At 42.1% G+C, this 27,778-nt stretch overlaps 1 protein-coding gene across 6 annotated transcripts in view; it reads left to right on the top strand.

The window, feature by feature from the left end:
* The first annotated feature begins 408 nt into the window (after nucleotides 1–408).
* The window catches only part of HIPK3 (homeodomain interacting protein kinase 3), a 66,012-nt gene continuing 38,642 nt past the window's right edge, over nucleotides 409–27,778 (top strand). For 4 of the 6 annotated variants that reach the window (XM_063397936.1, XM_063397935.1, XM_063397934.1 and 1 more), the window contains exons 1-2: nucleotides 409–546; nucleotides 15,580–16,675. In XM_063397936.1, the coding sequence (XP_063254006.1) occupies nucleotides 15,582–16,675 (1,094 nt within the window). In that variant the 5' untranslated portion in view covers nucleotides 409–546; nucleotides 15,580–15,581. Of the gene's footprint in view, nucleotides 547–975; nucleotides 1,113–15,579; nucleotides 16,676–27,778 lie in introns of those variants that run through there. The other 2 variants (XM_063397933.1, XM_063397937.1) reach the window with 2 other exon arrangements.

Here is a 27,778-nt window from a genome sequence, read left to right as displayed (position 1 = left end):
GCCGGGCGGGAGCGCTCCGAGCGCTGCCGGCGGGGCCGGGCGGGGGCGCTGCCGGCGGGCCGGGCGGAGCGGGCGGGCGGCGGGAGCGCCCCGCAGGCTGCGCCCCGCGGGCTGGGCGGGGGCCGGGGCGCGCCGGAGCGGGGCTCGGCCGGCGCCCCCTCCGCAGCGCTCGGCGGGGCCGCGGCCCGCCGCTCCGGGGCCATGGGCGGCGGCGGGCGCCGCTAGGCCGCCGCGGGCAGGGCGGAGGCGGGAGGAGGCGGAGGCGGAGGAGGCGGCGGCCGGGGGCGGGTTGGGTCCCTCCCCGGGAAGATGAGGCGGAGGCCCGGTCTGTCGAGCGGGCTGAGCTGGGGCTCTTCCCTCGCAGCCGCCAGGACAAGATGGCAGCGGCCGAGGCGGCGGCGGCAGCAGCAGCAGCAGCAGCGGCGGCGGTGGCGGGGCTGAGCGGCTGAGCCCGGCCGGAGCGGCGCTTCCCGGAGCGCTCCCGGACATGCCCAGGGCGGCGGCGGCAGCTCCAGCGCGGACGCCAGCGCGGCCCGACCCGTGAAGGTGAGCGGCCGGCGGCGAGCGGGGCCGGCCCGGCGGGCGGAGAGCGGCGCTGCCTCCGCCGGCGGCGTTCGCGCCCTGCCCGCCGGGGGCTCCGGGGCAGACCCGACCCCCCTGGCCGAGCGCGGCGGCGGGGAGCGGGCAGCGGCGCCTCGCCTTCCCGCTGCCCCCGACGGCGCCTGCCCCGCCGCATCCCCGAAGTTTCCCGTTCCCGGCGCGGCCGGGCGCCCACCCCGAGCCGCCCCGGTTGGCGGGCGTGGCCGCCCCTCGCCCGTTCCCGGCGGCGGCGGCTCTGCCCCGCTCCCCTCCGGGCGCGCCGCCTCCTCCTGCGCCTTGTATGGAGCGCCGGGGGGTCCCGGGGTGGCGCCCGGGCGCGGCCGGGCTCCTCCCGCCCCGGGTGCTGCTCGGCCGCCGCCGCGCTGGCTCCTGGCAGTCCCGGCGGGACGCGACCCTCGCCCCCTGAGCCCCGAGGAGAGAGCCGCGCTGGGGGGCAAGCTGGGGCGGCAAATGGTGCCCAGGGCCGCTATCACTAACAGCAACCGGGAAGGAAGCGGACGCTTTAAAATTTGGTCAGTTCCCAAGAACGAGCTCTGTTGAAACAGAGGGGATTGTTTGCCGGAGGCTTTACCGTAATGGTTGCGGCAGGGATTGTGCGGGGTTGGTTCTGGATTCGTCGTGGTATCAATTGTAAAGCTGGCAGGTGCACTTACATGTGTTTAACGCTGTAGGAAATAGTGATGAGTTTGTAAAAATTATTTTTATTTAAATCAAGCCTTCAATCGTTAGTGCTAGGTGCTTACACGTATATAATAAAGAGCTTTCTTTTGAGGCTATACTTTTTTACTAACTGTTGCATCTGACTTAAAATGTCAAAAACTGCGATTGTTTCCCTTTTTTGTTAACTTAGTTTATAGGACTTCAGAGCTTGACTTGCCAGAAATTATGTGGCACTCTGATGTTTTGGCATCTTATTGCTTGTGTATTTTGCATCTTCCTTGTTGCGCATCGCCTTGTTTATTTCAGTTATCTTAGTGTCTTTAAATTGTGGGAAAATATGTTACTCTGAGAGACAATTACATTGGGTAAAGTTGCGGTTGTTGGTAACAGTGCATGTGTCTGTGATTATTTATTTTCTATCCAGTATTACCTCCCGTGACATCCTTTGCAAAAAGTTTAGGCTCTGATGGTTGTCACACAAGCAGGAAAGCTCGAGTGGACTGCGAGGACTTACTTTCTGACATAATAATTCCTTAACGGAGTTAATTTGCCAGCGCTTTCTATAAACTAAGTTTAAAATACACACCGTAGCTGTCTAACGAGCGTGGCAGCCAGCAGAGAGATTAATTAAGCACCTGGAAAATAGGTCAATACTGTATTACGAAGCGGCATGGTGAGATGGCAGATAAATAGAGCAAAGTGTTAACGCGGACTTACCGGGGGGAAACTGATGCCGCTGGAGCGGCGGTGGCGCCTTTATCTGCGCTGCCGCGGACCTTTTATGGTAGCGCGCAGCGAGGGGGAGTTTGCAGCCCTGCGAAACGGGGCTTGGATTTTCTACTCCTTCTTCTTCTTCTGGGGGCTTCTCTTGTAGCTGCTCGCTCGGGGTGTGGCACCGCTTGTGCTCTTAAATGATTTTTTTTCATAGATAAATTTGGCTGGGTGTTCTAATTCCGGTAGTGGTGGTGTCTCCGGGCTTGGGCACGGTTTGTAATTGGACGGATTCCACGAGCTGGAATAAAGTTTCATTGAAAAATGGCTCGGGAAGCTGCCCCTGCCCTGGGGTCTCTGCAGCACTTGTGATTTTTCTTTGTTTCAGGGGTTTTTTGTGTGTGTGTGTGTTTGCGTGTTTCCTCCCTCCTCTCTTTGAAACAACTACCTACAGAAACAGGGAAATGAGACTGGCTCCTGCATAACAAGATAGCAGAGACAAAGACAGGGTGTGGGGAGGAAGACTGAGCTTGCAACTCATCTCTCAGAACTAACTGATAGAAATCCTCGAATTTGCATATGCTGCTTTTCTTGTTGTGTCCTCCAGTTTGAACCAGTTGCTTCCAAACAAATGTTGTTCTGGAGGTGATTTTTCCAAAAGCATCTGTTGGATTGATCGCATCCGTTAAAGGGGATGGAGGCTGAGCAGCACTTCCAGAGGCAGAGGGTTGGAGAGCTCACCAGCCCCTGGGTGGAACAGAGCCTTTAACTGTGCTTAATTCCTGTGAAAACCCCAATCCAAAGGTGTAGGAATGTCAGGCGGTGTTTTTCCAAGCCTGCGTGTTTAGGTGTATGTACTCCTCTTTGTACTATTTCAAGGGATTGCACACTTCCTGTTTTTAGATTAGTTTTCTTTTTACCTCCATAGGTTCTCTTTCTTGTATTTTCCCTTTTGCCAGTGTGCTGATCATGGCAACAAAGGCTCTTTTGACAAAGCGGTGCGTTTTGAAACAGGAATTTTGTAGTTGGCTGTCTTGTTTGTGGTGGGGAGAAGAGCAGCGTTGGTAACTGGAACAGCACTGTCATTTGAGGCTGAACATGTATTTTGGAGGAATGTTAAATACAGAAGGAGAAACTGCTTTCAGTGGAGCTAAATTTTGCTGTTGCAGTGTGGGGTGTTGTGGCATTCGAGTGCTGTGCACATACAGAATAGTTCCTGCGGGCAGTGTTGCATTCTGCACAGAACTTTGGGGAATAAAGCAGAGGACAGAGAGGCCTTCTTATATTTTTTTATTAGATCAGCCTTGGCTTTTCTGAATATATAAAATGATTTCATCTGATGTGCAGAAGCATTACAGCTGAATGAAACTGCTCTGACTGACAGAAGTACGAGTTGGGTAGAGCAGGCCTGGTAATCACCTGGTGATCCTTGGTGGAGGGAAGAGGAAATGTGGAAGTAGCATGCTGGTCCTTCCAACATTCCTCTGTCACGAGTTTGCTGTTGAATTTTGTGAAATAGTATCCAGACTTCAAAAAAGCTTGTTTGTAGCATTTGGTGCTTTCCAAGTTCCTAGGTCACCGAAGTACTCACTTTTTGAGATCCCTGCACTGACCATCAGGGGTGGAGTGGAAGATGATGTATTACTTTGAACAAATCTTGGAAGAAAAGCTCATTATTTTGGGTAGATATAGGGTGGGACTTGAGGTATATGAAGCTGTATTTCAGAACCCTGGGTGGGCTAAGCATAACACCAAACATGGGGAAAGGAGAGAGGATGAGCACTGGGCATGTTTCAGTCGACTGCTGTGTGTGCAGTGCACCTGAAATGACCACGTAACTCTATTTAAAGCAACCTAAAATAACCGATGTTATGATATGGGTTAGGAATGGCTTACCTTTTCTGACTTCTACAGGCAGTGAACACCCTCTGTTTAACCTGAAATAACCTATAATGAAGGATAAAGCCTGGAAAATCCTGTTACCTGGTCTTGGCTTGCCTCGCCTCCCTTTAGAGACTGTTTTAATTTAGAGCCTCTACCTCTTTTACAGAATTTTAGAGAAATTGTAGCTTTGTTTTTCTTCAGTCACTGAGCTTTGAGTGACAGGTGAACAGGGGAACAACATGTAATTGTGAAAGTGGATTTTAGTTGGTGACTTTGATAATGTAGTATTTCCTACAGGCTAGATTCTTCCCCCCAGTTCTTCAGTTATTTCAATAATAGTGAATGTTGAAAAATATGGCAAGAGTTGATGTGAGTCTTGGTTTTAGATGCAGTTTGGGAATAATCTTTGTAAAGTTTTGTAGTATTTTTTTCATGGTATATTCACATTTTTTCCATATAGCATCTTAATACTCCACTTTTTTGGGAGCGAGTAACTTTCAGACAAAAGAAAGTCTTTGGTATAGCAATCGGGCTTGGAAGAGAACAAAGAACCAAATAAGCAAAAAATTTGCTTTTTTTAAGCAAATCAACTCAAATAGTTTAGTTCTGTTTTTTTTTTTCTTATGCTGAGACTTGGAGTCAGCATAATTTCAAATCTCCCAATATTATTAACTTTACATATTTATTAGTTCCAGCATTATGTAAACTTTTTGTACAGTCTTTTTTACGTTACGTTTTTAGAAAAAGTTTAGGAAATTATTCCTTTTTATAAGTAAGGAATATAATTGTTTTTCCCCCTTTTATCCAGCTTTCTTATGTGCTACACTATTTGGTATAACAGGAAAATGCTAAGTTTGAGTTCCAAAACAGAGCAATAAAATAAGATGCAGTCAAACATCCAAAGACAAAACAGACATAAGAAATATTTTCCTATCTTTTAGGATGATCAAAGCTACAGCAACTCCCAATATTAAAAAAGTAATTGGATTCTTATGTACAGAGAACTCATTTTGCATGTTAGAAGGAGCACTCCCATCCAAGAAGTTATCTTTAAAATCAGTAATCTTAAATTCTCGCTTTCCATTCTTGCTGAAATAATGTAACAGTTCTAGAAAGTTTTCAGTGCTTTTTAAAGCATGTTACAAATAAAGTACAAATAACATTTTTAATGTAAAAAGTGGGTAATTGCCAAATGAAAGTCTGCTTTTATTTGTAGGAGCATCACTAGATGGATACATATGGTGCTGTAGTAACCACCCATTTAGAATAAGTGCTGAAAAGCTTCTGGGCAAGAAAGCTCAGGTCCTGATAGCTGTGCTGAATCCCATAAGCACCATCCTTAAAAGAGGAGGTTTTGGAGATGACTGGAGATGCCCATGGCCACTTTTCCAGGTCTGTTGGATTTCATGATCCACTGTCTGAGTGTCTTGTGCTCACTCCGTTCTGGAGGCTGAGCTGCTCTGGGTCACCACGCTCCGCTGTCCTGCAGCTGTTCTTTGTGTGACCGGGACACTCAACTTCCAAGGAACTTAAATTTCTGGGTGAGGCAAGATGTTTATCACAAAGCTTGGCTTGCTTGTTACCTTGCCTTGGGGCAAGCAGCCACCACTACCTGAGAATACCTGCTTTGGGTTATTTTAGAGGTTTTGCTTTAGTTTTGCTTGGCTCTTGGTTGTGAACTGTGAGATGGAAGTGGATCTCCTCGCCTTGTGCTGACCTCATCTTGCAGTGGTGAGGTGAGATGGCAAAACTGGTCCCTGGGCAGGAAGAAGTGCCAGGAGAGCAACTTCAGCCAGGATTGCAATAGCTGGTGCAGCTGTGCTGTGTGTGTCCTCATTGCAAAGATGTTTGCTGCTTTTATTAGTGTGACCAGATCCCTCCAGGCCTGCTCCCTGGGGTCTCAGGGTGTCAGCTGACATGTGAACCTCTCCCTGTTCCTGCTGGTGTGGACTGAAACAAGGGCCTGCCTGCAGAGATGACCTGCTGCTGGCTCCAGGGCTGGAGGAGGAAGCTCACCTGTAAAGGCAAAAATGCAGAGAAAACTACCTCAATACCAATAGCCATTAGGACGTTTTTAAGGGGGGGGAAAGAAGTTTTTCTTACTGATGATCTAAGCTCCCTTTGGAAGACATGAATAACCAGTAGTATCAGGTATCCATAAAAACATTTTTTTCTAAAGTTTTATTAACTTGCTTTTCTTAAAGTAATTTACTTTTTCATATGTAGATAGAATAAGCATTCATTCTCTTGTGTTTCCAATGTTTCAGCATGTTTACTGCTTTGTTTTGGTCCTTTGTCAGCATTAAAAAAAAATGCTATGCTAACTTTTACCAAATTCCACTAGTTTAAGAACAACATAATAATTTTTCTACTCTTTTGTATGGTGCACGTTTTTTTCTGTGTTGGCACAATTGGTGGAACTTACACAGTTTTCAGGAGGATTTTTTAGTTCTTTCTTGTAAAATGCCTTTCTGCCTTTTTGACTGAAGCTGTTGATGTGCATCATTGTCTTGTCAACATCTTCCTTCTTGTGGTTTCCCTAGAAATTTTGGTTATCTGCTACTTCTTGCCCCTTTCCTTTCAATTCTTCCTTTTTTTTTTTTCTTTTTTAACTATTAGGCTTGGTTGCTTGTCTACAGTCTGTGTGTTCCATTTGAGAAGTTTTTTCTACAGCTTTTTGAAGATTTATAGGGATTGTGTGTGTGTAGGAGAGGTACTCAGATAATCTTTATTTTTCAGCATTTGAATCTGTTAAATTTGGGAGTTTTGGTGTTTGAGATTTTGTGAAGCCCTTCAGGAGGAACCAGATATGTTCCTAAGAGGAGAAAAAAAGCTCTTTTTCTCCTCTTTCCTTTTAATACCAATTTATTTTGTGATTCATGAAATTAGTTGGTATTCAGCCTAATAGGAGGGGATTGCTTTCATGAGATACTAAAGAGTGATTTTAATAACTTTTCTTTATGGCTTTTGTAATGATGCTGGGGGCTGGCTTCTTCCTTTGGGCTGTGTCAGCTCTGAGCCCAGCAAGAGGACGTGGTGGGAAGTTTTCCTAAGAAATACTTTGGGAGCTATTTGTGACAAATGCTGTTTGAGACTAAATGTGTTTTTAAAACTCTGCTGCAGAGATGTCTAAACATTCTTTTGAAGACTAAAACAAGAGTGGCTTTTAGAAGTTTATTTATGCTACAAGTGGAAAAATTATTAAACATGGAAGGGAATATAGCAGAGAAAAAAATGCACATTATGCACATTTATCAGTATTATTATGGCCCCCAGGTAGTGGGTGATATGCTGCATATAATCTTGCCTTTCTTTTCACATGCTTTCTGTGGAGTTAAATCAATAAGTTTCTTTGCATAGGAGAGGGAGAGAAATTTCTTGCCCTGGTGGGAAACATTATAATATGAGTTATTACAGTTATTGATTCATTAGGAGGCAGAAGGGTGATCCTTCTGTGAGAGAGAATGGATTTCTAATGCACTGATATTTACCTGTAGGAAATACTGCTTCCTCCACATCCTTAGAAAGCTGAAAGTGGTAAACACCTTTTCCCTCTATTTTTTCTTTACTGTTCTACATATGCCATGTCCAGTTTATCAGCTGTTTCCGGCAAGCAGCCAATGCTGTTTTCATAATGATGTTGCTTACAAGGAGAGAAAAACACCTGGTATATAAATACAGAATATTCAAACCACTTTCAAATAACGTATTTTTATGAAGGGAAAAAGCGTGGGACTTCACTGAGGTTTTTTTCTGTGTATATATAAAAATACCTTCAAACATGTGCTTACTGTGTATGTGTGTGTTTACCTCAGTCTGTGTATGTTTGAAAGTTGTTACTGGATGTAGCTGGGGCAACTGACCTGAAAACTGCAGCAGAAAAAGATCAATCAAGATAAGTGTGTTGGATTAGATGCCTTGATTATTTTACAGTTAAGTCAGTTTTAAAACAAATAAAGGCTTAAGTTGTTATTTACTCTGACATTTTTGTTGCAGAGGAAGTTGAATGTGCTCTAGGTGTGCTGTCTTGACAACTCAGTAACATTGATAATGACATTCTTGTTGGTCCTCTTGGAAGAGGGACTGATTTTTCCATGTATTTGGGCAAAGTTTTAACTCAAACATTACTTTCTACCAGGTAGTTCTCAATGTGTAGGAAACAGTTTTATTCATCTCCTTGCTACAGGAGAGCCTGATTTGCAAATTTTTGCATTGCATGTCAGACTCAATGAGCTCGACAGGTTTTTTGTATGTGCACTGCTGCAGACTTAATGTGCAGGTCCTGTGGGGAGAACAGGAATTTTGTGTTGTTTCTTTGTTTGTTTGTTTTGGTTTTGATGCTTGTTTGTTTGGTTTTGTTCAGATGAAAATCTCTTTTAGTGAGAGGGAGAAAGATAATTTTGGATGAGTTTCCTTCTCACTGAGTAGTTGAGAGGACTTGATGAACTCTGTGTGAGTAGGACCCCTTCATGTGTATGCAGATGTGCTGCCAGACATTGTGAAGGTGAAGTGGCAACAAACATCTAGATGGATATTCTTACAGGAGCTGCATTTGATATTGTCTGAGCTATTCTAAAATGAAAGTTCTAAATAAGTTACTTAGTTGGGTTGATCCATTTCTAGTTCTAACAAAAGCCTAGAATTCTAAAAAATGCAAAATTAAAGACTTGCATAAAAATAAAATTACTGGAAATAAGAAAGGGCTAAGAAGGGATTTTCTTTTTTTAAATACAGTGGCATTTGAACACATGATGTACCAACAGGCAGTTTGAGCTAATCCTCTCTATCAAATTTTATTTCTGTTTTGGGGAAGGTGGCAAAATCTTTTGGAAATACTTAGGGCAGTGAAAAAAGTGTCTTGCCTCCCTACTTGCCTCGCTCCCTCCTGCTGCATTGAAGGGTGCCCGACAGTAGCAGTGGTTTGAACGGATCCTTAGCACTGCTGTTGTGCAGAAGGTGTGGGCTCTCCTAAACTTTTACAGGGACTTTTATTTGAGTGTGCCTACTGTTTCCAGGTTCAAAAAGAATTAGTCTTCTAAAAGAAGAGATTAGGCTGGCAAAGCCCTGGCTGGTTGAACTGTGCTGTTTATGTTGATGGTGGCACATTCTGATTTGGAGGGCATGTTCTCACTGGGGGCTGGTGGCCAATACTGCACTGCTTGTGCTTGCTTTCCAGTTGCACAACAGCAGCTTGCCCAGAGGAAAAAGAAATGCTTCAAATATTGTCTCATTTATCTTTTTAGCTATGATTGCAGTCATATTGGTATCACAAGATTTCGCTTTTGATATTTGTGGAAAATATGAATAAAGCAATTGTGTTCTTGAGTACTGCCACTGGTGCTATGGCAGCGTTGAGTCATAGCAGTTCAGATATTTTATGTAAAATATGTTTGTGCTCAGTGTATGGCGTCAGTTCTGTTTCCAAGTATCGAGACAATGGTGCAATTGAGACTGGTTTGTATCACACTTAAACCAACTGATATTTTCAATTTCTGCTATCATTGCAGCATTGGTGGTGTCTGATTAAAAATATTTCCACTGTTGCACAGACCTAAGCCAGCTCTGTAACATATTTTCAGTGGTTAGTTACTAAGTTCTCCAAGGGCAGGATTGGATCATTGTATCGTTTGCTTCCCACTAAAACTCTCTCAAGCTTGGCATCAACCTTTGGCCTTTCAGCCTGGACCTGTGCAGGACTGAGGTTTCATGTTGAGTAAAGGCTGTGTTAGCTCAGCTGAGTGCCCTTGGTGTGTGATGGGCCAAAATTCCTGAGCTCTGAAATACGTGTTTTAATCGAGAATGGTGATGATTTCTTTTGTCATTAAACTGCATCTCTGGTTGCTGCCCCAGAACTGGGTGTTGGTTTCTCTGGTGAGGTATCATCAGCTGCCTTTGATATCCTGGTTCTGTGTGGGGGAGTGTGTGTGTGCCTGTGCAGTTCATGTCCAGAGCTGCCTCTGTCGTTGTGTGAGAAAATGATTTATATGGAATAAGTTACCTGAAACACCTCGCTGCTTTCTCCTTTGCTCTCTCTCTTCTGTGGGTCACAGATCTGCTCACAAAACTGGTTTTGAGGTGGCTGGAGGGTGGGATTCCCTGGGCTTGTATTTCTGGACACTTCACAATCTCTGTGGATATGTCTTCCTTTATAAATTTTATGAAACCTCAATTGCCAGTGCTTTGTTATTAATTGTACAGCTGGAGTGAGGGAATTCCTCAGGGTGAACAGGTCATGGGGTATGAAAGTACTTGCATCAGTACAACTTGTTCAGCTACGTATCCAAAATAAACAATAACATAGAGGTGCTGCAACTACTGGTAATAAACTTTGATCTGTGTGGAAAGAGAGGGCAACTAATTCAGCTTTGTATTTACTAAATAACTTGAGAAGTTGGGTGGCACCTAATATAAAAAGAACAATTGTTTTACCTGGAAAAAATGAGCGTTAGTATCCTTACAGTGTTTCCAAAGCGATGCATAATGTAAACAAAACATTTCATAAGTGCCACTGCTCAAATTATGAATTTTCTGGAAGCTACTGAGTGTTTAGAAAGCCTCTCTCGATGCCCAGCTGCACTGCAAGGAGGATGTGAGTTTTGGAACTGGTTTTTGTCCATGGAGGCCTGAAAGAAGTTGGAAAACAAGTTTTCTTGGGTTACAGTTTAACTCTGTTGTTAGGTGGCTGCCACTGGCTGGGCTTTGCCTGCAGGGAATTTACTACACCAGGACCAGCACGGGGGTTACACTGCTGGGGCAGGTGCAAGGAGCTGGGTGTTTTGCAGACAAATGAAGGGAGCAGTGTGGCAATTTCTCCTGAGCTCCCCTGCAGTGGCCTTATTAACCAGTTCCTTTGCTACGCACCCCCATCACTCAGTCATGTGGAAGTGTCACTGTATAGTTAATTATTAATGGTGGTCAGGCCTGGAACAGCCTGTGCTGCTCCAGGTTGTCACAGTCTGCCAGATCAGTCCTGAGTTTGCCTAGAACTGCCTGAGAAGGCTGAAGATGTAATCTTGAGAAGTAAAGAGCATTGTTGCACTTAGGTGAACATTAGCAAGATCTTAACCAGAGGTGTCTCATTTTGCTGAGACGTGTCTGTGTGGTTCGCTGCTCAGTTTCTGTAGAGAGAAACTTGGCTGGGGGGGACAAACTGAAATGCCTCCTGTTCACTGACATTACTTTGTGAAAATATATTTGTTAATTTATTTAAAGGAATAAACAATGAATTAGTTGAAATATGTTTGCTTCATTACTTTGTTCATCCTTTTTCCAGAAGCCCAGAATTCAGAGTCTTAACTCTGGTCAGCAGTCACATGTTTTGTATAGTTTCATGTTTAATAAGCCATGTTTTCCCAGTTCTCTCTGCTTCAAACCAGGAAGACTCATTCCTGTGAGGGAAGCCTGTCCAGGGGTGGTAACACTTGGTAGGTGTTTTGTAGCCTTTCTTTTGCACATTCCCTGCAGTATTCACTAGCAGTGAGGTAGGATGCAGCAACCTCCAGTTGGAGAATACAAGCTGGAGAACTCCAGAACCAAATCAAGCTTGCATGTACCACTGTGCTGGAGTGAAGCTGTTACACTTGCCTCGCACTTGGGGAAGGAGAAGAGGGCTTTAAAAATATGTGTAGGAGAATGGACAGCTTCTCTGAGACTGAAACTGAAATTCAAGTGGGAAGTTACTCAAGTAGCCAGAGGCTGCCTGTGGCACTGTCACCTGGAAATTGCACTTTTCAGTCCTTCTGGTGCTTTTGCTTACTCTGCTTTGGTTGGCATCCTGGAGGGGTTTTGTAGTGCGTGCATTTGTTTTTTGTTTTAAATTAAATTTAAATTTAATAATTTAATAAATTATTTAATTAAATAATTTTTATTTAAAATTAAATTTTAAATTAAATGTGCACCAGCTGTTTATGTGTGTTCAGCACCAAATAACCTCCCCGAAATGAGCACAGAAGATTTTCTTTCCTCTAGCACTGGTTGTTTGGCTCTACACATCCCTCTCTTATTTTGCTGCTGGGCTTGTTCATGTAGGTGTAGTCTGACCAGCTTCAGTTTGTATGAGGAAGCAGGAACAGTCTTATTAAGAGGTATGCAGAAAGATGTATGAACTCAGTGAGATGTTTTGTGACAGGGAGAAAGAAAGATCCACTCTCTGCTAGGTGAAAATATGCTGAGTATTATTTTTTCGGGAGTTTTGCTCCCAAAATTTTTGCTGGGAGTTGTGGTTTTTTAAAAAAGGGCAACAAAAAAACCTGCAACACAATAACTCTTTATTCTTTCAGGTGTAGCTATCCATAGGATTGTATTGTAATCCAAATACCTCAAAATAGTTTAAAAAAAAAAGCTTCTGAACCCCACAAACAAATCAACCCAGTAAGAAAAACAACCAAGAAACCAAACCATCCCCAACCATAAAAAAACCTCACAACCCCAAACCAACAAAAAACTCCTTACAACACAGCAGTGCTGTTATAGTAGAGGGTACTGTGGTATTTTCCCTTTCTCTTCAAGGTTTGTTGTGCAGCTCTGCTGTCTGTGGGGGTTTGTTTTCATCTGGGTGGTGGGAAATCAGTTCTGTTTATCAACTTAGCTTCTCAAAGCAAAGGCCTCCAGCAGCTGGTTGTGTTGGATAGTTCCATGCTGTTCTGGTGGGCTTCATTGTGTGTATGTTGGGCAGAGTGTGCCTCTGTCTGAAATGCCTTCTGAGCACTGTCAGTGTGTGGCAGAGGTTTCAAAGCAGTCTCAGGTGTAGGATGCTGCAGGGTCTTATGTGCCTGTTTCACAGGAACACCTTGTTCACTGGTTGTGTGAAGATACTGTAGCTTCTCCAAATGACATTGACATCTACAAGTGTATGTTTAGAAAAAGACAAGCAAAATGATGGGAGTAATGAAGAAGTGTTTAGGGGAAGGTAAAAAGTTAGATGATTATACAAGTCTTTTTTTTTTTTTTTTTTTTTTTTTTTTTTTTTTTTTTTTTTTTTTGTGTGGAGTAAAATTTTATTTTATTAGTTCAATCTGTCATGATTGTATCAAAGGTTGTTCTTCCAGGGTATGTTATCTCTTCCATTTAGTGCTCAATTTTCTTGTTTTTAGGTGGGTTTTTTTTTGAGTTGCTAAAAATGTTCTTGTAATAACTCAGTAAACACTTCTTATCTGTGAACAGAGCTGTTACTGTGGTTGGAGTTCAGGGTCATGGAGTTAGGCCTGTAAAGAACAAACACACTAGCCCCAAAAGATGATAGTCTAGTTTTTCATATCCAATTGAAATTAATGTTGAAGAGAAAGCTGGGACTGTGTTCCTCCAGCCCTTCTGGACTGGTTTGAACAGCACAAGCTATAGAAAATTTACACTTTTAAAATTCTAGTGCTCCTCATAGGCTCAGGTGAGGATTTCAGTGGGTCTCTGGTCCCTCTGGTTCTCCCTCATACTGCACTGTTGTCCTGTCTTCTGAAAACGTCATTTATTTCAGTGTAGCTTTTTCAAAGAGTTATCATCATCATCTAGTGCCCTCAACTTTGGTGACATGCTTACCCAGGCAAATACCTTCTCCAGAGGTTAAATGGAGCAGGATTTTTGCAGTTAGGTCATGGCAGATCCAGGGCAAAGGGACCTGCTGGGGCTGCTGCAGCTGGGCCAGACTCTCTCACCTGTGGGCCAGGTGTCCCCACACCCTCCTGCATGAAGTGCATGGGAGCTGTTTCTGCCCAGGGGCTTTGTGGTGTGGCCGTGCCTCTGGGCCTGCCCAGCATTTGGATTTATCTGTGAGTCAGGAAGGTGATTCTGGTCATCTGAACCCCCCTGTCAGCAAACTGAGATAACACACTAGTGTGTGTCCTTGAGGAGTTTCTATGCTTTTGAAATGTAAATGTTTTTTGAGTTTGAATATTTTACGTGTTTCATGCACGTGTGTCAAAAAGTAAGGGGATTGTGATGAAAAAGCAAGCAGCGTATTTTTTGGTGGGAACCTCAAAAAGGTTTTAAGAATTAAACCCCCAAGCATTATTTTGATATTTTAGTGTCTTTGGCAGATGTGGTATTTGAGTCATCCCAGACCTGGAGGAATGGTAAGGTGCTGACAGAAGGTTTGGTTTGGCCTGAACTGTGGAGGTGCCACTGGAAGCTCCAGAGAGGCTTGGATGTACATGTTCTTTGGGGCAGTCAGTGAGGGCTGGTTTTTGGATATCTAAAGAATATGATCAGGGTAAGTGATTTATTTAAATATAATCATGATAGAAAAGGCAGTAAGATCTCATAGTCAGTAATAATTCTTATGCAGCTTGTGATGGGGCATGTTACTTAGGAAAGAAAAGAGCTTGGGGGAATTTTTTCCTGTGTTTTGAGGTTAATAGTTAGTGTTAAGTCCTTGGTGTGGAGCAGGAGGCCAGTGACAGTCCCATCATGTTTGGGGGAGGTAGAGCCCAGCTGCTGGCTGTTTCCTGGCTGTCTCCAGCTTTCTACATCGTCTGGCCCTGAGAAAACAGCTTTGGGAAGGAGAGGGCTTTGAAGTTTTCTTCTGCAGCTGGGAAAAAACCCATTAGAGGATTCTAAACCAAGGTGTTGGTATGATTATTTTAATTGCTCTTAAGATATCTAAATGTTCATTTGCATAAATCAAATCACAGCTTCAGAATAATTATGCTGTGCTTTTGGTTAGTTTTCATTTGATCAGAGTCTCTGCAATGTCTAGCTCAAGTTTTATGTGACTCATCTGCAATTTAAATACCTATTACCAGAATTTTCATGTGCTTGGTATGATTAAGTGATCTAATTAAGGTATTATTGGTATTGAATTTGTCTCTGGTATAAACCATAACTTCCCTAAAACCTTGTAGTTACACCGGGGTCCATCCAGAGCCTGTTTCTTAGCTTAACTACATGACAGAGAAGTTTTAGGCTGATGTTTGAGAGGTCTGGAAGGGGACACTGGGTCAGTGCCTAGTGGGCACCTGAAAAGTAAACTCAGTGCCTTTACCCCCATGGCTGTGTTGCTGATACACGAATTTCTGCATCAGGGTGGAATAGAACTCAGGGAAAGCACCTGCCTGTCGTGAATGGATTAGGTTACTGTACATCGTAAGTTCCTGGAACGTTGTCGTTGTTTATGTGTACATACCCATGCCCCTAAGTTATTTTGGGCCCCATCACATGGCTTGATCACTTTCATTTTCATCCCAGTGAAATTCTTTGATCTGTGGCAGTTGTGACATTCGTCTGTTCTTGGAAGCCTGATGGTGTTTACAATGAGTAGGTTGGATACCTTGTGTAACAGGTAGCGTTGACTCACAATTGAGAACTTCTGAGTTATTTTATGTCATCATTGCTAAACATTTGAATTGGTTTTTCAGTTGTGTTACTGAATGCCGTGCTACTTTTGTTTGTAGAAATGGTGAGAGGTTTTAAATGAAAGTTGAGTTTAATAGCACAATGGTAGGACCCTGCTTGAAAAATGTCACGTAGTGCTCTGCTGCAGCCTGTCTCAGTCCCCTGGAACCAGCTAAAGCACTTAAGTGCAGCAACCTGCTGCTGCTAAAATCCTCCTGTGGGCACTGGTCAAGTGTAAGGGCCTTGTTCTGGCCTAAGAAACTAAGTAGGAAAGAACTTTAGAACAGCTCATTTGGAGAACATAATTGTGTCCTGATTTTTCTTTTAGAAGTAGCAGTTGCTGGAAAGCTTGGAAATGTGCACAATTTTCACTTGTTTTTTTCTTCTTCTCTCCCCCTGTAGGTATGGCCTCACAAGTCTTGGTCTATCCACCATATGTTTATCAAACCCAGTCAAGTGCCTTTTGTAGTGTGAAGAAACTCAAACTAGAACCAAGCAGTTGCGTGTACCACGAAAGAACCTACCCGCAAATCTATGTGAATGGTAAAAACTTTGGAATTTCTCCCCACAGGGTTAGTACTTTCTTTCAGACTAAAAACCCATTTGATAGACCTCGAGGACAGAGCTTTTGGTTGCAGTCAAATGCTGTTGCTTTAAAAAATACTGCAGGTGCTACAAAAGCGTTGGCAGTGTGGGCACAGCAACCTCAGCCGGAGGCCGCTGGGGCCGGGCCGCAGGGAAGCCGGTCGGATATCGTGGAAGGAGCCCAGCGATGTGGATTGAAGCGTAAGAGCTCGGAGCTGGATAACCAGAGCAGCACGATGCAGATCGTGGATGAGCTGTCCATGCTGCCTGCAATGCTGCAGACCAGCGTGGGCAACCCGGTGACGGTGGTGACCACGGCCGCGGCTCCCAAGCAGAGCGGTACCAGCGGGGATGGGGATTACCAGCTAGTGCAGCACGAGGTGTTGTGCTCGGTGAAGAACACCTACGAGGTTCTCGATTTCCTGGGACGAGGGACCTTTGGACAAGTAGTCAAGTGCTGGAAAAGGGGGACAAATGAGATTGTGGCGATCAAAATCTTGAAGAATCATCCTTCGTACGTGCGCCAAGGGCAAATAGAAGTGAGCATCTTAGCGAGACTAAGCACTGAAAACGCGGATGAATTTAACTTTGTGAGAGCCTATGAATGCTTTCAGCATCGTAACCATACTTGCCTGGTTTTTGAGATGTTGGAACAGAATTTGTACGACTTCCTGAAACAAAATAAATTCAGCCCTCTGCAACTGAAAGTAATAAGGCCTATTCTGCAACAGGTGGCCACTGCACTGAAAAAACTAAAAAGTCTGGGTTTAATCCATGCTGACCTCAAACCAGAGAACATTATGTTGGTGGATCCCGTTCGGCAGCCTTACCGGGTCAAAGTCATAGACTTTGGGTCTGCCAGCCATGTATCAAAGACTATTTGTTCAACATATTTACAGTCTCGGTATTACAGGTAGGTGTCTTTCACTTTGGCTTTTTGCCTGTTACGGAACAAGGTTTTGGCATTTCTTAAAGTTAATGGCTTAAATAATTACTCCTCCAGGTAATTGGTAGGAATAATTTAGAGAAGATGAAACCACCTAGGAATGTGAAAATTATGTAGTTGGTTGCCATTTTAAATGTGAATACTTGCTTTGAATGCTTTTATAGTGTTGTCTTTTCCCTGGAAATATGTTTTGTGATTGCTCTCTGCAGTCATCACTTACTGTTATTTTGAGACCTCTGAGACTGTTCAAAAGGAAAAGAAAAAAAAAATAATCTTTCACTGGCTTGTTTAGGATGTCTTTCCAGCCTTCCTAACATGATGGATTTTTTTTCTGCAAGCAACTGGACAGTGTACTGGAAGTACCATGTTTCTATGTCCTGTTGCCAAAGATTATGTAAATGCCTCTGTTTTTCTCCAGCACTTGTAAATATTTTCCCTAGTTCTTAGAAACTCCTTTCTGACTGAGTGCCTTCAGCAGCTGTGGAGTTCAGTAAAGTTCTGGAGTTAGGGAGTGATATGATGCTTAAATATTTAGGGTGATACCAGAAGGGCATTTAAAGAGATTTTGGTATATGATTGCATTCTGCTTTTACCTGAAAATGGATGTATGTTTTTGATAGTTTAGTTTGGTTATTTTTTTAAACTTGTGTCTGAATAGTCACCCAATCTGCCTGACATTTAAAAATGACCAATATTTAGTCCAGTTGTTTTCCTTATAAGCTAAACTTGTCTTGATTGAAGATCTTTTTCAGTTCTGCTTTTCATTATTGGCAGTAGTAAGTGCTGTGTATTGCCTGTCTGCTGATTCAGTAAGAAGTTAGTAAACTAGGACAATGAGTACTTTGAAGAAAATTTTAAACATTTTACAGCTATTCAGGCTGGAAATGAAAACTTGTGCAGTGCTGTTCTAGGCTTGATGAAATCAGTGATTGGAGTTCATGCCAGAGGAATCTATTTTTTGACTGTAGCTTGTAAACAAGAATATGCTTCATGTACAGTGCTCACATAAAATATTTTAATTCATCACCTGCATTTTCTATTACTTAATTGCAAACTGCAGCAGAGGATTTAAGAACCACACTGAAGTTCATCAGCAGAAAACTAAATTGGGAAACGTTATGGATTGATGCATGTCCACATTATGCAAAAATGTATACAAGTGGAATAAAAAAACCCCTCAAGAATTCATTTTAGTATAAAAGCTGTACACTACTGAAGATACTGTGGGTTTGGGCCTCTCAGGACAAATCAGGCCAGGCTTGCAAAGATGGCAGGAATTCTGGGAGGCTCTAGACAAGTGCAAAGGTCTTACCTTCACCTGGTCTGCACAGAATCATCATGCAGCAGATAATCAAGATGCATGGTCTGAGAATGTTTCCCCTGCCTGTTTTGGCTTTCTTATTTCCCTCCTCTGTCTCCAAGAACTGACAGAGGGGAGGCTGTGGGCAGCCAGGCTGGGTGATCCTGTTGTAGTACTTCAGCCTCAATTTACTACTTCCAGCTTTTTTTTTCCTGTTTCAGACAGCTCAATAGACAAGACATTATTTTTTTGTTGCCTACATAAAAATGTATCAGCTGTAGTTCTGTTTTACTTGGCTTGATGTTGCTTTGCACCTCTTGATAGAATTCTGGCATGCTTATGGCCTTGGGCAGGTCCATTGCTGGCAGGACCAGTGTGCAACTCCTTGGCATTTTAGATGCTTGTATTGCACTCCAATGTAAGTGAGGTTCCCTGTGGGTGTTTATTCAAAAATATCATGCCCCAAGAATAGGATTTGTGGGTGCATATACTTGTCTTGCCTCAATGATGTTGAATGATACGGACTCATTATGGCATGTGCACCTAAAATTTCCTATTTAGTAAGTTATGCTGAAGTGCTTTGTAAATAAATATTCAGGCTTCAGTTGATCATATTCTTTATATCTATAGTTTTATAATCCTTCTATAAAGTAGCATCTAAGTCCTTAATGTTTGAAAATCAAAAGGACATAAAAAAAAAGTTAGGGTTCATCTGCTTGAATTTTTTTTAGTACATAAATATTGGTTGAGATAATTTTGAAAAAAAAATCAACTATACTTCAAAATTTTTTCAACAATATTTTTACTGCTGAACAGGTTTTCAGCATGCTGGATTTCATTCATGGATGCGTAGCTCTCTACCAGTTAAGTAATTTAAACTAACTTTGTGTAGCCTGGCAGTTCCTCCAAATTTCCTTTTGTTCCATTGGAAGCACCAGATAAGTGTAAATAATATCAGAAAATAGGGATTTGAGTCAAAAGATTTTAAAATCGATAGTGCTGGGGAAGCTTGAAGTGAAAAGTCTTACAGGAGAATGAGAAGGGCCTTCAGAGAATATCTTGTATTGAGTGGCATTTATTTTAAGAGAGATTGTGCTTTTTGTCAATCAAATAAGGAGCAGTTATATATAAAATATAACTGTACTTGAATGCTTTTTGTATTAGATGAGGCTGGGAGTGATAGTGCAGGTTTGACCTGTTTGACTATGACATGTTGAAACAAGTTTTACGAAACTGAATAAAGAGAAAAGGTTGTTTAGTGGTGGTAGTTTTTGACTTTGGTGTTTTTTGGTTTTTGGGGGCTTTTTGATCATTGTCTGATCATTGCTTCTTTTTTTTGTTCCTGGGACCATAGTGAACTAATGATCATGAGAATGAAGAATACTCCAAAGTCCAGTGTTAGGTTGTTTATTTTGAATTCTAGTGTCATTGTTTTGCATCTGTAAGAGGAAGTGACTAATGAGTTGGAAAAACGAGTAATAAGAGGATTAGGACTTAGGGAGGGGAACATCATGTAGCCAGGTGAATGGATAATGGGCTGACTTACCTTAGCCTGTAGCAGAAGGAGAGGTGACCTAAGGATGACTGTTGGAGATATTAGGGTAATTTTGTGTGAGGAGAGGTCCTAAACAAGTGAGACCAACTGAATTTTAAAAGGGTATAAGCGAGCAGAAAAATGGAGACAATACTCTATGGAGTGATAATGACTTGATGTTTTCCTGTTTCAGCTTTGTCAAGCAAAGAGAAAATAAGAAAATGGTTAAAAGACATATGAAAAATAGATTTTGAAATTCTGTTACCTTTTGGAAGCTCCTGTTTGTTATATTGCTAAAAATTGTTGAATATAGGTATAAATAAATCCTAGCTACGATACACTGAAGTCACAGATGATTTTTATTTGTTTTAAAGATCAGATGTTATTCTCAATGCTTTTTCCCTGAAAGGCAGTGTCTGTGCTTACATGCTCTTTTTATACTGGTCTGGATTTTAATAGCTGTGGACTAGAGAGATCTGGTATTTGAAGCCCTTTTCTGCTTCTGGCCTCACACGTTAAGACTGCTGACCTTTAATGAGTGATCTAAGGAGGTAAATAACTAAGCAGTGTGTACATTTTCAAAAGAAAATAGCCTTACGTACAGTGTGGGTGATCAAGCTTTTGTCATTTCTGGAAATGGCATGAGAAGTGTGTTGCTGCCTTTTGGTCAGCTGTGCCCCAAATCATGAAAAGGGGAGTGTTGCATCCCAAATGGAAAGCAGTGCAGGTTGTGGAGGAGGAGAATAAAAACATTTCTTTCTAAGTCTGGTCTCTTGTGCTCATCAGGCAAGGCAGAAAGTTTTCCCAGGGCATGGTGTTTCTCTCTGGAAGTAATTTTCCCTTGTTTTGCCTCACTCCGAGGTGAGATGCATTTGGGAAAGCACGTATGAGAAGGGAGGCTTCAAAGTGGCTGTCTGCAATTAGCAGTAGCCCCAAGAGGAGTGAAATGGTCAAGGTGGTGCTGCCCATCTGCTTCAGAGAGCCAGGTTACCTTCCTTTCTGCTGCCATGGGAAGCAGGTCTTCTCATTGTGTTGCATTCAGAGGCACCTCTTCAGGGAATTACTGCTTAGTTTTTTTTTTTTTCAAGGGGAATCACTTTGTATTGATTTAATTTGGGTTGTCTTCCTATGGGGATTTTGAAAATGAGTCTTGAGTAAACCTTACCAAACTCATCATTCATAAAATCCCTCTAATATTGTGGATGAGACAGTAGCCATTGCAGGCGTAGGAGGGATGTGCTACACCATTGCAGGCTCCCAAAGGGAGTTGAGCAGTGCCTCATCATCAGCCCACGTAGCTGCCTCCATGGTTATTTCACCCCCTGTCTCCAAAGAAAACATCATCATCTTTGTGCTGTGTCAGATTATATTGCTGGTAGGGTGCAGCTGGAAGCTTGACTGGAAATGGCTTTTGAGGATAAGCACTTGGTTTTTCGTCCAAAGGATGTTCCTTTTGGCATCCAGGGGTCTGCAGGCCAACTGTTGCTTAGCATAGCCAAATTCACTGGGAAAACAAAGCGAGTGGGAAGCAATATAACTAATCTCCAGTTTAAACTGGACATCAGCTGGACCCCACAGGCTGGTGGGCAACTGCAGTGATGTGGCAGAGTGGAAGGTGTCTGGTTAGTAAGAGATGCTCATAGCTCAGAAATGTTTTTCTGTTCCACTGGTGGCAGCAGTAAAATACGATCCTGGGTATTCAGCAGTGCACTCATAAGGGAAAACAAGTGATGTGAGTAGATGCAGTCAGTGCAGTCACCCCATTCCAGAGCTGGACAGTGATATTCTCCCTCCAGCCTTCCAAATGAGGGTAGTTGCTAATCAACAGACTCGTTCCAGACAAAATGCCAAATGTCAATAGTGTTGCAACGGAGCTCAGAGAGATGGAAAAATTGCTGTTGGATGTGTTCCTGGTGGATGAGAGCAGGCTTTTCCCCCTCTCCTTCTTTTACCCTCCTCTCCCATGAAGATCAGAGAGGACAGAGGAAAAGTGATAATAATTGTGTTCTGTGGTCATGACACTGTTTTCACTTGCCCAGTCAGTTCTGCTGCAGCTCAGAGCGATTTGGTCTGATATGGGCTTTTCTGTTTTAAAGGGTTTTGGAAGAAGAATAAAGTACTTGAGCTGTGTGGTTTAATTACAACCCGTGAGCTGGGCTCAGCGAAGGCTCTGTGTGTGCTCTGAGGCTGTTGCAGCAGGACAACTTTTCATTTATGACTTTCACAGCTTCATGCTAAGTTTCAGAACAAACCACCATCAGTTTATGCTGGTTTTTTTCCTCCTCAAATTTATATGCAATTTACTTAACTTCTTGTTCTCCTTTCTTACATGCATTCCTTCAAAACTAGAAAAAAAATTCTCATGGCTGTAAATTCCCAGAGGCTTGTTTTCTCCCTGGCCTTTGTAACTTGGCTAGACGTGGTTCTTGTCACTCCAGGGACTCCTCAGAACACAGGGTGACTCTCCCTGGAGTGGGTTTTGGAAATTAAATGTTTTCTCTCTGTAGTTTGGGCCTGTCAGCAGGATGGGTTATTATGACTCAGTAACATAATCATTACATCTGAGTAACTCCACGATTACCTTCCCCTAATATCAGGTCAGCATATAGCTTCTGTATGTTTAAAATAGCAGTTAAAAACCTGTATACAAATAAATATGTCTCTTAATACAGCTTTTCTTTAAAGCAGTGAGCAAGGGGAGAAGTTGTGCAAAACTGACATCTCAGGAAGCAGCTGCCTTTTCGAGTTCACCCATTGCTGTCACATACTTGAAGCTTCTAAATGAGCTTTATCTAGAATGGGATGTCTTGGGGTTTTTTCTCCTTTTGCAATGCCTGAAATTCTTGCTCAGTATTTGTTAAATTTTGGGATTAGTATGTTTAAATGAGAAGCAAAGCTCTGTTAATCAATTGATTTTTCTGTCAGTTTGGGAAGCGCGGTGCGAGAAAAAGCTAAAAATGCCTCTGTAAACAACTTACTCTTCAACATGCTAGCAGATGTTATTCTATCACTTTGAACTGTGCATCACTGAAGTGTATTGGGATATCTTAAAATAGTCAGGGGTGGTGGCCAGAGACGGTAGACTTCTATAGATGGTGAGGCTGTTTCGCTGCTGCGGTGAAATAAGCCAGAAGTACATGCTGCTGAGGTCGTTTGCTAGCTCAAGGTCAGCCTGTTCAAAGTCAGCTGCTCTGCTGTGAGCATGGTTACTGTCAGTGGTATATGTAAGAGAGTCCTGATAATGTAAGGAATTGCTATTACAAGTGAATTGGGACACTTAGCAATTTTTTTTCCTCTCTTTAAAGTTGCAGGGATACGGCTGCTGGCTTATTTCCTTATCTGAGCCAAAGGAACTTAATGTCAAGATAAGCTTTTGTGGCTTGTGTCTGTGAACAAATTGTTTTATTGATTTGGCAAGACTTTGTTTGCACTTTTTGCATACTGTTCATTAATTGTTGTATTGAAATCCCATTTTAAACTTCTATTTCATGATTAATAGGACCTAACAAAGACTATTACCAGTATCATCCAGGAGTGGCAATCTTAGCTCATCATTACCTCGTGTTTATGTAGCTATTTGATAACAAATGTATTTTCAATTCTCTCATTATTTTCTAGTCAACATAACATGGTTATGTTATCTCTTATGTTATCGTGGTTATCTCTAATACCTTATTATTCTCTGCTCATAGAAGCAGAAAACAAGAGTAGATTTTTTTGGTAATGGTGTGGGGTTTTGGTTTTGTGTTTGGGATTTTTTTTTTAATTCTGTAGAAAAGAGTGTCAGGATTACTGTAATTTTGCAATATATGTATATATTTAATCCTCTCTGAAGATCCAGGGGAGAATCATGGGGATGGGAGTGGATGAAATGGCATCCAGCCTTCATGTTGGGTTTTTTCCTGAGCTGGAGATTTTCTGAGTAACATAACCTGAGATAATGCATGGAGCATTTGAAGGTACCACACATACCTGCTGGAGATTCTAGTAATGTCAGCCCAGATTTCAAGTTAATCATGGTGGCTGGAGCAACAATGCAAATCAGAGTTCAGGTGAGGGTTCTCTTAGTCTTTAGGTTGCTTCAGTTGAGCAGAAGAGAAATTCTTTCATGATTCTCACAGCAAAGAGCTCCTGGTTCTTGCTATATTTCAATTTTGCTGAGGTTGAATGATAGACGAGTTTGCCATGGCTAAAGTTTTGGGAAGCAGCTTTTATTTTTCACACATTAAAATAGATCTACTGAAATGTGATCCTTTTTTTTTTTTTTTTACTGCACTGATATTTAAGTCACAAAAATCTCTTCATCGTACATCTGTGCGTACGTGAGTGTGGCTGTATCAGATTTCTGGGTTGCAGAAAGTGTCAGTGGTAGCTGCAGTGCCGTGTTTATAAATATTGTGACAAATTGCTCCCGCTGGGCCTCTTTTACAAACATGGCTGTGCATTCCTGCTGTAAGAGCAGGTAGTACTGGATCTGAATCAGTGTGATGGAAAGACAAGCCTCTGCACCAGCCCTGTCTCTTGCACCCAGCATCCTTGGCTTCAAGGGAGAGGTGTTCTGTGGGTCAAGGCTCCTTCTGCATCCATGGCTCCCACCAGGAGGGAGGAGGATGGAGCAGATATGTTGGAAGTCTGTTGACTGGAAAATCAAGCATGTTGAGCAAGCACAGATCAATATGTGAGCATGTTTAGGACACTTAACACTCAGGTGGAGTCAGACCAAAACCAGCAATAAAATACTAGGGAATTAAAAAACAAAGTATTGACAGGAGAAGAAACCTCTTGTGAATTCAGGTTCTGATTGGAAAGTGGTAGAGATGTCTGAGATAAAAGTGTTCGGGACGTAATTAAGTAAAATAAATTCTGTATGAAAATAAGTTGCCTGAAATGTTTGGCTTGTTAAATTTTAGACTGTATATTTAAAGATTCTTGGTCCTACAGTGCTAGCTAATGTTTTCAAGGGTTTTTTTGTTTGAACTGTTAACAAAATAGCTTCTAATAAGTGAAATGGGATTAGAGGGCTGGGAGAAACAAGCCAAAAGCATTTCACAGGTAAGGTTTTCAAGCAGTTGCATTTTGAGACTATGATGTTACTTTAAGAACATTTCTCCCGTTGTGAATACCAAGGATATTTCAGTTGTCCCAGGACAGTGCAGCAGGCTCTTGCAAAATATCATCTCTTTGTTGTTACTTTTTTTCTGAATTGCACTGTTGAATTTTTATTAGTAATTTGATTGCCTTCTTGGATGTTTTTGAGAATGATAGTCTTACCCTTGAAGTGAATCTTTAAGTATTCAAAATGTTTAAACCACCCAATACTTCATGATGAAATCTTTCACAAGAGTGCACTTTATTGTTTCAATTAAAAACCTTTTTTAATGTTGAAGATTCAAATTTAATGTGAATTACAAATGTCGTTTAATTGTCCAAAATCGATTCTAGGAATTGAAACGGATTTTATCATTATTTTTGTTACTTTCTCTCAATAAAACTTAATTCCCTGATAACTTTCAAACATGTACATTTCATGGCTTCTTTGAAAAAGTGCCAGCATCACCTCACTTATGTACAAGGCTTTTGTATAAATATAACACTATACAAAGCTTTTAAACTGCATATTATTGTTGTTTCATCCACTGAAAAACTGTTGGGGTGTGCTGTAGGTCATAGGTCAGTAATACCACTCGATACTTGCCAAAAAGATACGATGGCAAAAGCCATGTTCACACTTATAGTATTTGGATGTTGTTCTCAATGGCTTTTTTTTGAACCCCAGTTAATATTTAAATTTTTGAGCTCATGATTTTCTTGTTCCTTCACTGCTTGCCATCCACTCAAGATCTAGGGTTGTTTTTTTTTTTCAGTATCAGTTACGCTGTGTGTCTATACATATTTTGTTGAGTGTTTTTAATATCTTGAAGTATTCTTCAAGGATACAAAGTCTCCCCTGAACCTCTTCTCCAGGCTAAACACCCCCAGCTCTCTCAGCTGCTCCTCATGGGATTTATGTTCCAGATCCTTCAACAGCCTTGTTGCCTTTCTCTGGACACACTCCATGTCACGCTGGCTCAGCAGCTGGTTTTGGACACTTCACCTCTCTGGAAAAGAAGCTAGAAGTAGAGCAGAGGGCATTTTTTGTAACAAGAGCTGGAAAGCAGAACAGGAGGATATAATTTGTAGATTATATGGTATGGCTTCTGGTTGCTTTGGTTTTCATATAGCCTTGAATTATTTCAATAATTTCCAGTAAGAAAGTATTCTTAAGTTGAAAGCTTCCCTGTGCACACAGAGTGGCTGTAGTTGATTGTCTGTCTGACTGTGCTGCGTAACTTCTGCAGAGAGGCACTAAAAAAAATTGGAGCGCTTAACTGATTCTCAAGTTTATTTCTGCTGGTTTTTAACTGGTTTCCTGGCCCTGCCATGAACTGTTTCCTCTCACTGAGTTGACAGTGATCTGTTTTTTTCTGACCAACACCACTTACATCCCTAGTGTTGTCTCGCTTTATGTAATTTTCCTATTTGATGTAGTGTTTAATATAGGCAGCAGTTGTTTAGCTGCTAAAAGCCTGCCAAAAAAAAAGTTTAGAAACTAACTGATATTTAACAAGGGAAAAACCATGCAACCCTGCAGGGTATTACATAGCAGGATAATTAGGAATTAGCTTGTGTCATTAGTGCCCCAGTACTCCGCCCTGCCCACAGAAGGACTGTCCCACAGGGATGGTTGCTGGTGGAGTGGTGCCATGTGCCATTTGGGATATTCAATTTGTAGCCATGTAGTTGCCTTCCTGAAAGAACAACTTGAGGATTGCCTGAGACAAATTAGCACTAATTTTGTTCCACTTAATCTCTCTACACACCACTTCTTCCAACGTTATGATTATTAAGCATCTGCGTATATAAAGCACCTTTTCTTCTTCATGTGTCTGTCTGTAGCATCATCATTAGACTGTGTACAAATATCATCAAGTGACTGTCCCCTGACTCTGCTCTAACACAGAGGTATCTGATATAAAATTAAAAGAGAAACCCCCAAACTTAGTCTAGTATTTCATTTACTGAATTGGATGGAGGTCACACCCATACATGGTTTCCTGCTCTGCAGGTATTTTTTAACACTTCAGCATTTTCGTTCTGTGTATCCAGAGGACTGAGCTTGTGTGAGACCACTGACTCTCTCTTGCAGGCTTGTATGAGATAGTGCCAGTGAAATACCCCTTCAACCACTTTGTTAACCAGTGTATATAGGTCACATTGCCCCAAGATACAGAATCTGGATCCATGGAACCATTTCAAAGAAGGTGGTGTTACATGAATGTGGAATGCCAAATGCATAACAGCAACCTCAGCCCTTCCCTCTCCTTTACTGACACAACGAAAACTCTAATAGAAGGTAATCACTTTATAATTAATGCTCTTCTCTCTCCAGACACAGGAGAGCTGCAATTTCCTAGTTTTAGCATGGTCCTTATTTTGGGTTTCCACGTGTTTCTGGTGGTGTGTGCCAGGCTGAGGGTGCTCAGGGGAGCCATAGACTGTGTGGCAAAACGTGTACCTCTTGGAAAGCTCGTGTGTTCATTTGTGGTTGCTGAAGTGTGGCAGAAAGCTGCTCTGCTTGGTGGCATGGTGGTGGTTTATTTGTACATCCCACCACTGCTTATTGCACACATGCATGTTCTCAGTCCTTCTTGGTCATGAGCTGCATCAGTTTTTGTATTTTAAATACGTATGAAATTGGATGTAACAACTTGTTTTTCCTTGCTGTTGTGCTTTGGTTTTAGCTTTGTTTTTTGAGGCTAGAAAGATATTTTCAAGCATTCCTGCCGCCGTTTTTTTTTTCTTGTGGCTGTGCCTTAAGAGACAGCTCTTTCCTTTGTGAGACAAACTTAGTATTTTGTCAAGCTTGTGATTTACGTGCTTTGAGGTAAAAGGCAGTACACAGCTTAGTGTGTTCTAGCAAATCAAAAAGTACAAGTGGTTTAATGGCAGTCATTGGAGTGGATTCATTCTGCAGTTTTTACGTTACAGTGATGTAACTTAATTTTTCTTCTGCATGAGACAGTGTCCATTTACTTCCTCTTAAAGATTCTTGAAATGTTTTGAGTTTTTCATGAGGGAATAGTTACAGATAAATTTCTGAAGTTTCTCTGTATATGTTACACCTCTAACTTCCCAGTGGCTGAGCCTGGAAAAGCAAAAGCCCCTGTTTTGAAAATAGACTGTTATCAGCTTGTTG

The sequence above is a fragment of the Prinia subflava genome, chromosome 5, assembly GCF_021018805.1.
Source record: "Prinia subflava isolate CZ2003 ecotype Zambia chromosome 5, Cam_Psub_1.2, whole genome shotgun sequence".
Taxonomy (NCBI): Eukaryota; Metazoa; Chordata; class Aves; order Passeriformes; family Cisticolidae; genus Prinia; species Prinia subflava.
Note: the sequence above shows the minus strand (reverse complement) of the source record. Positions and strands in the feature narration are given on the sequence as shown.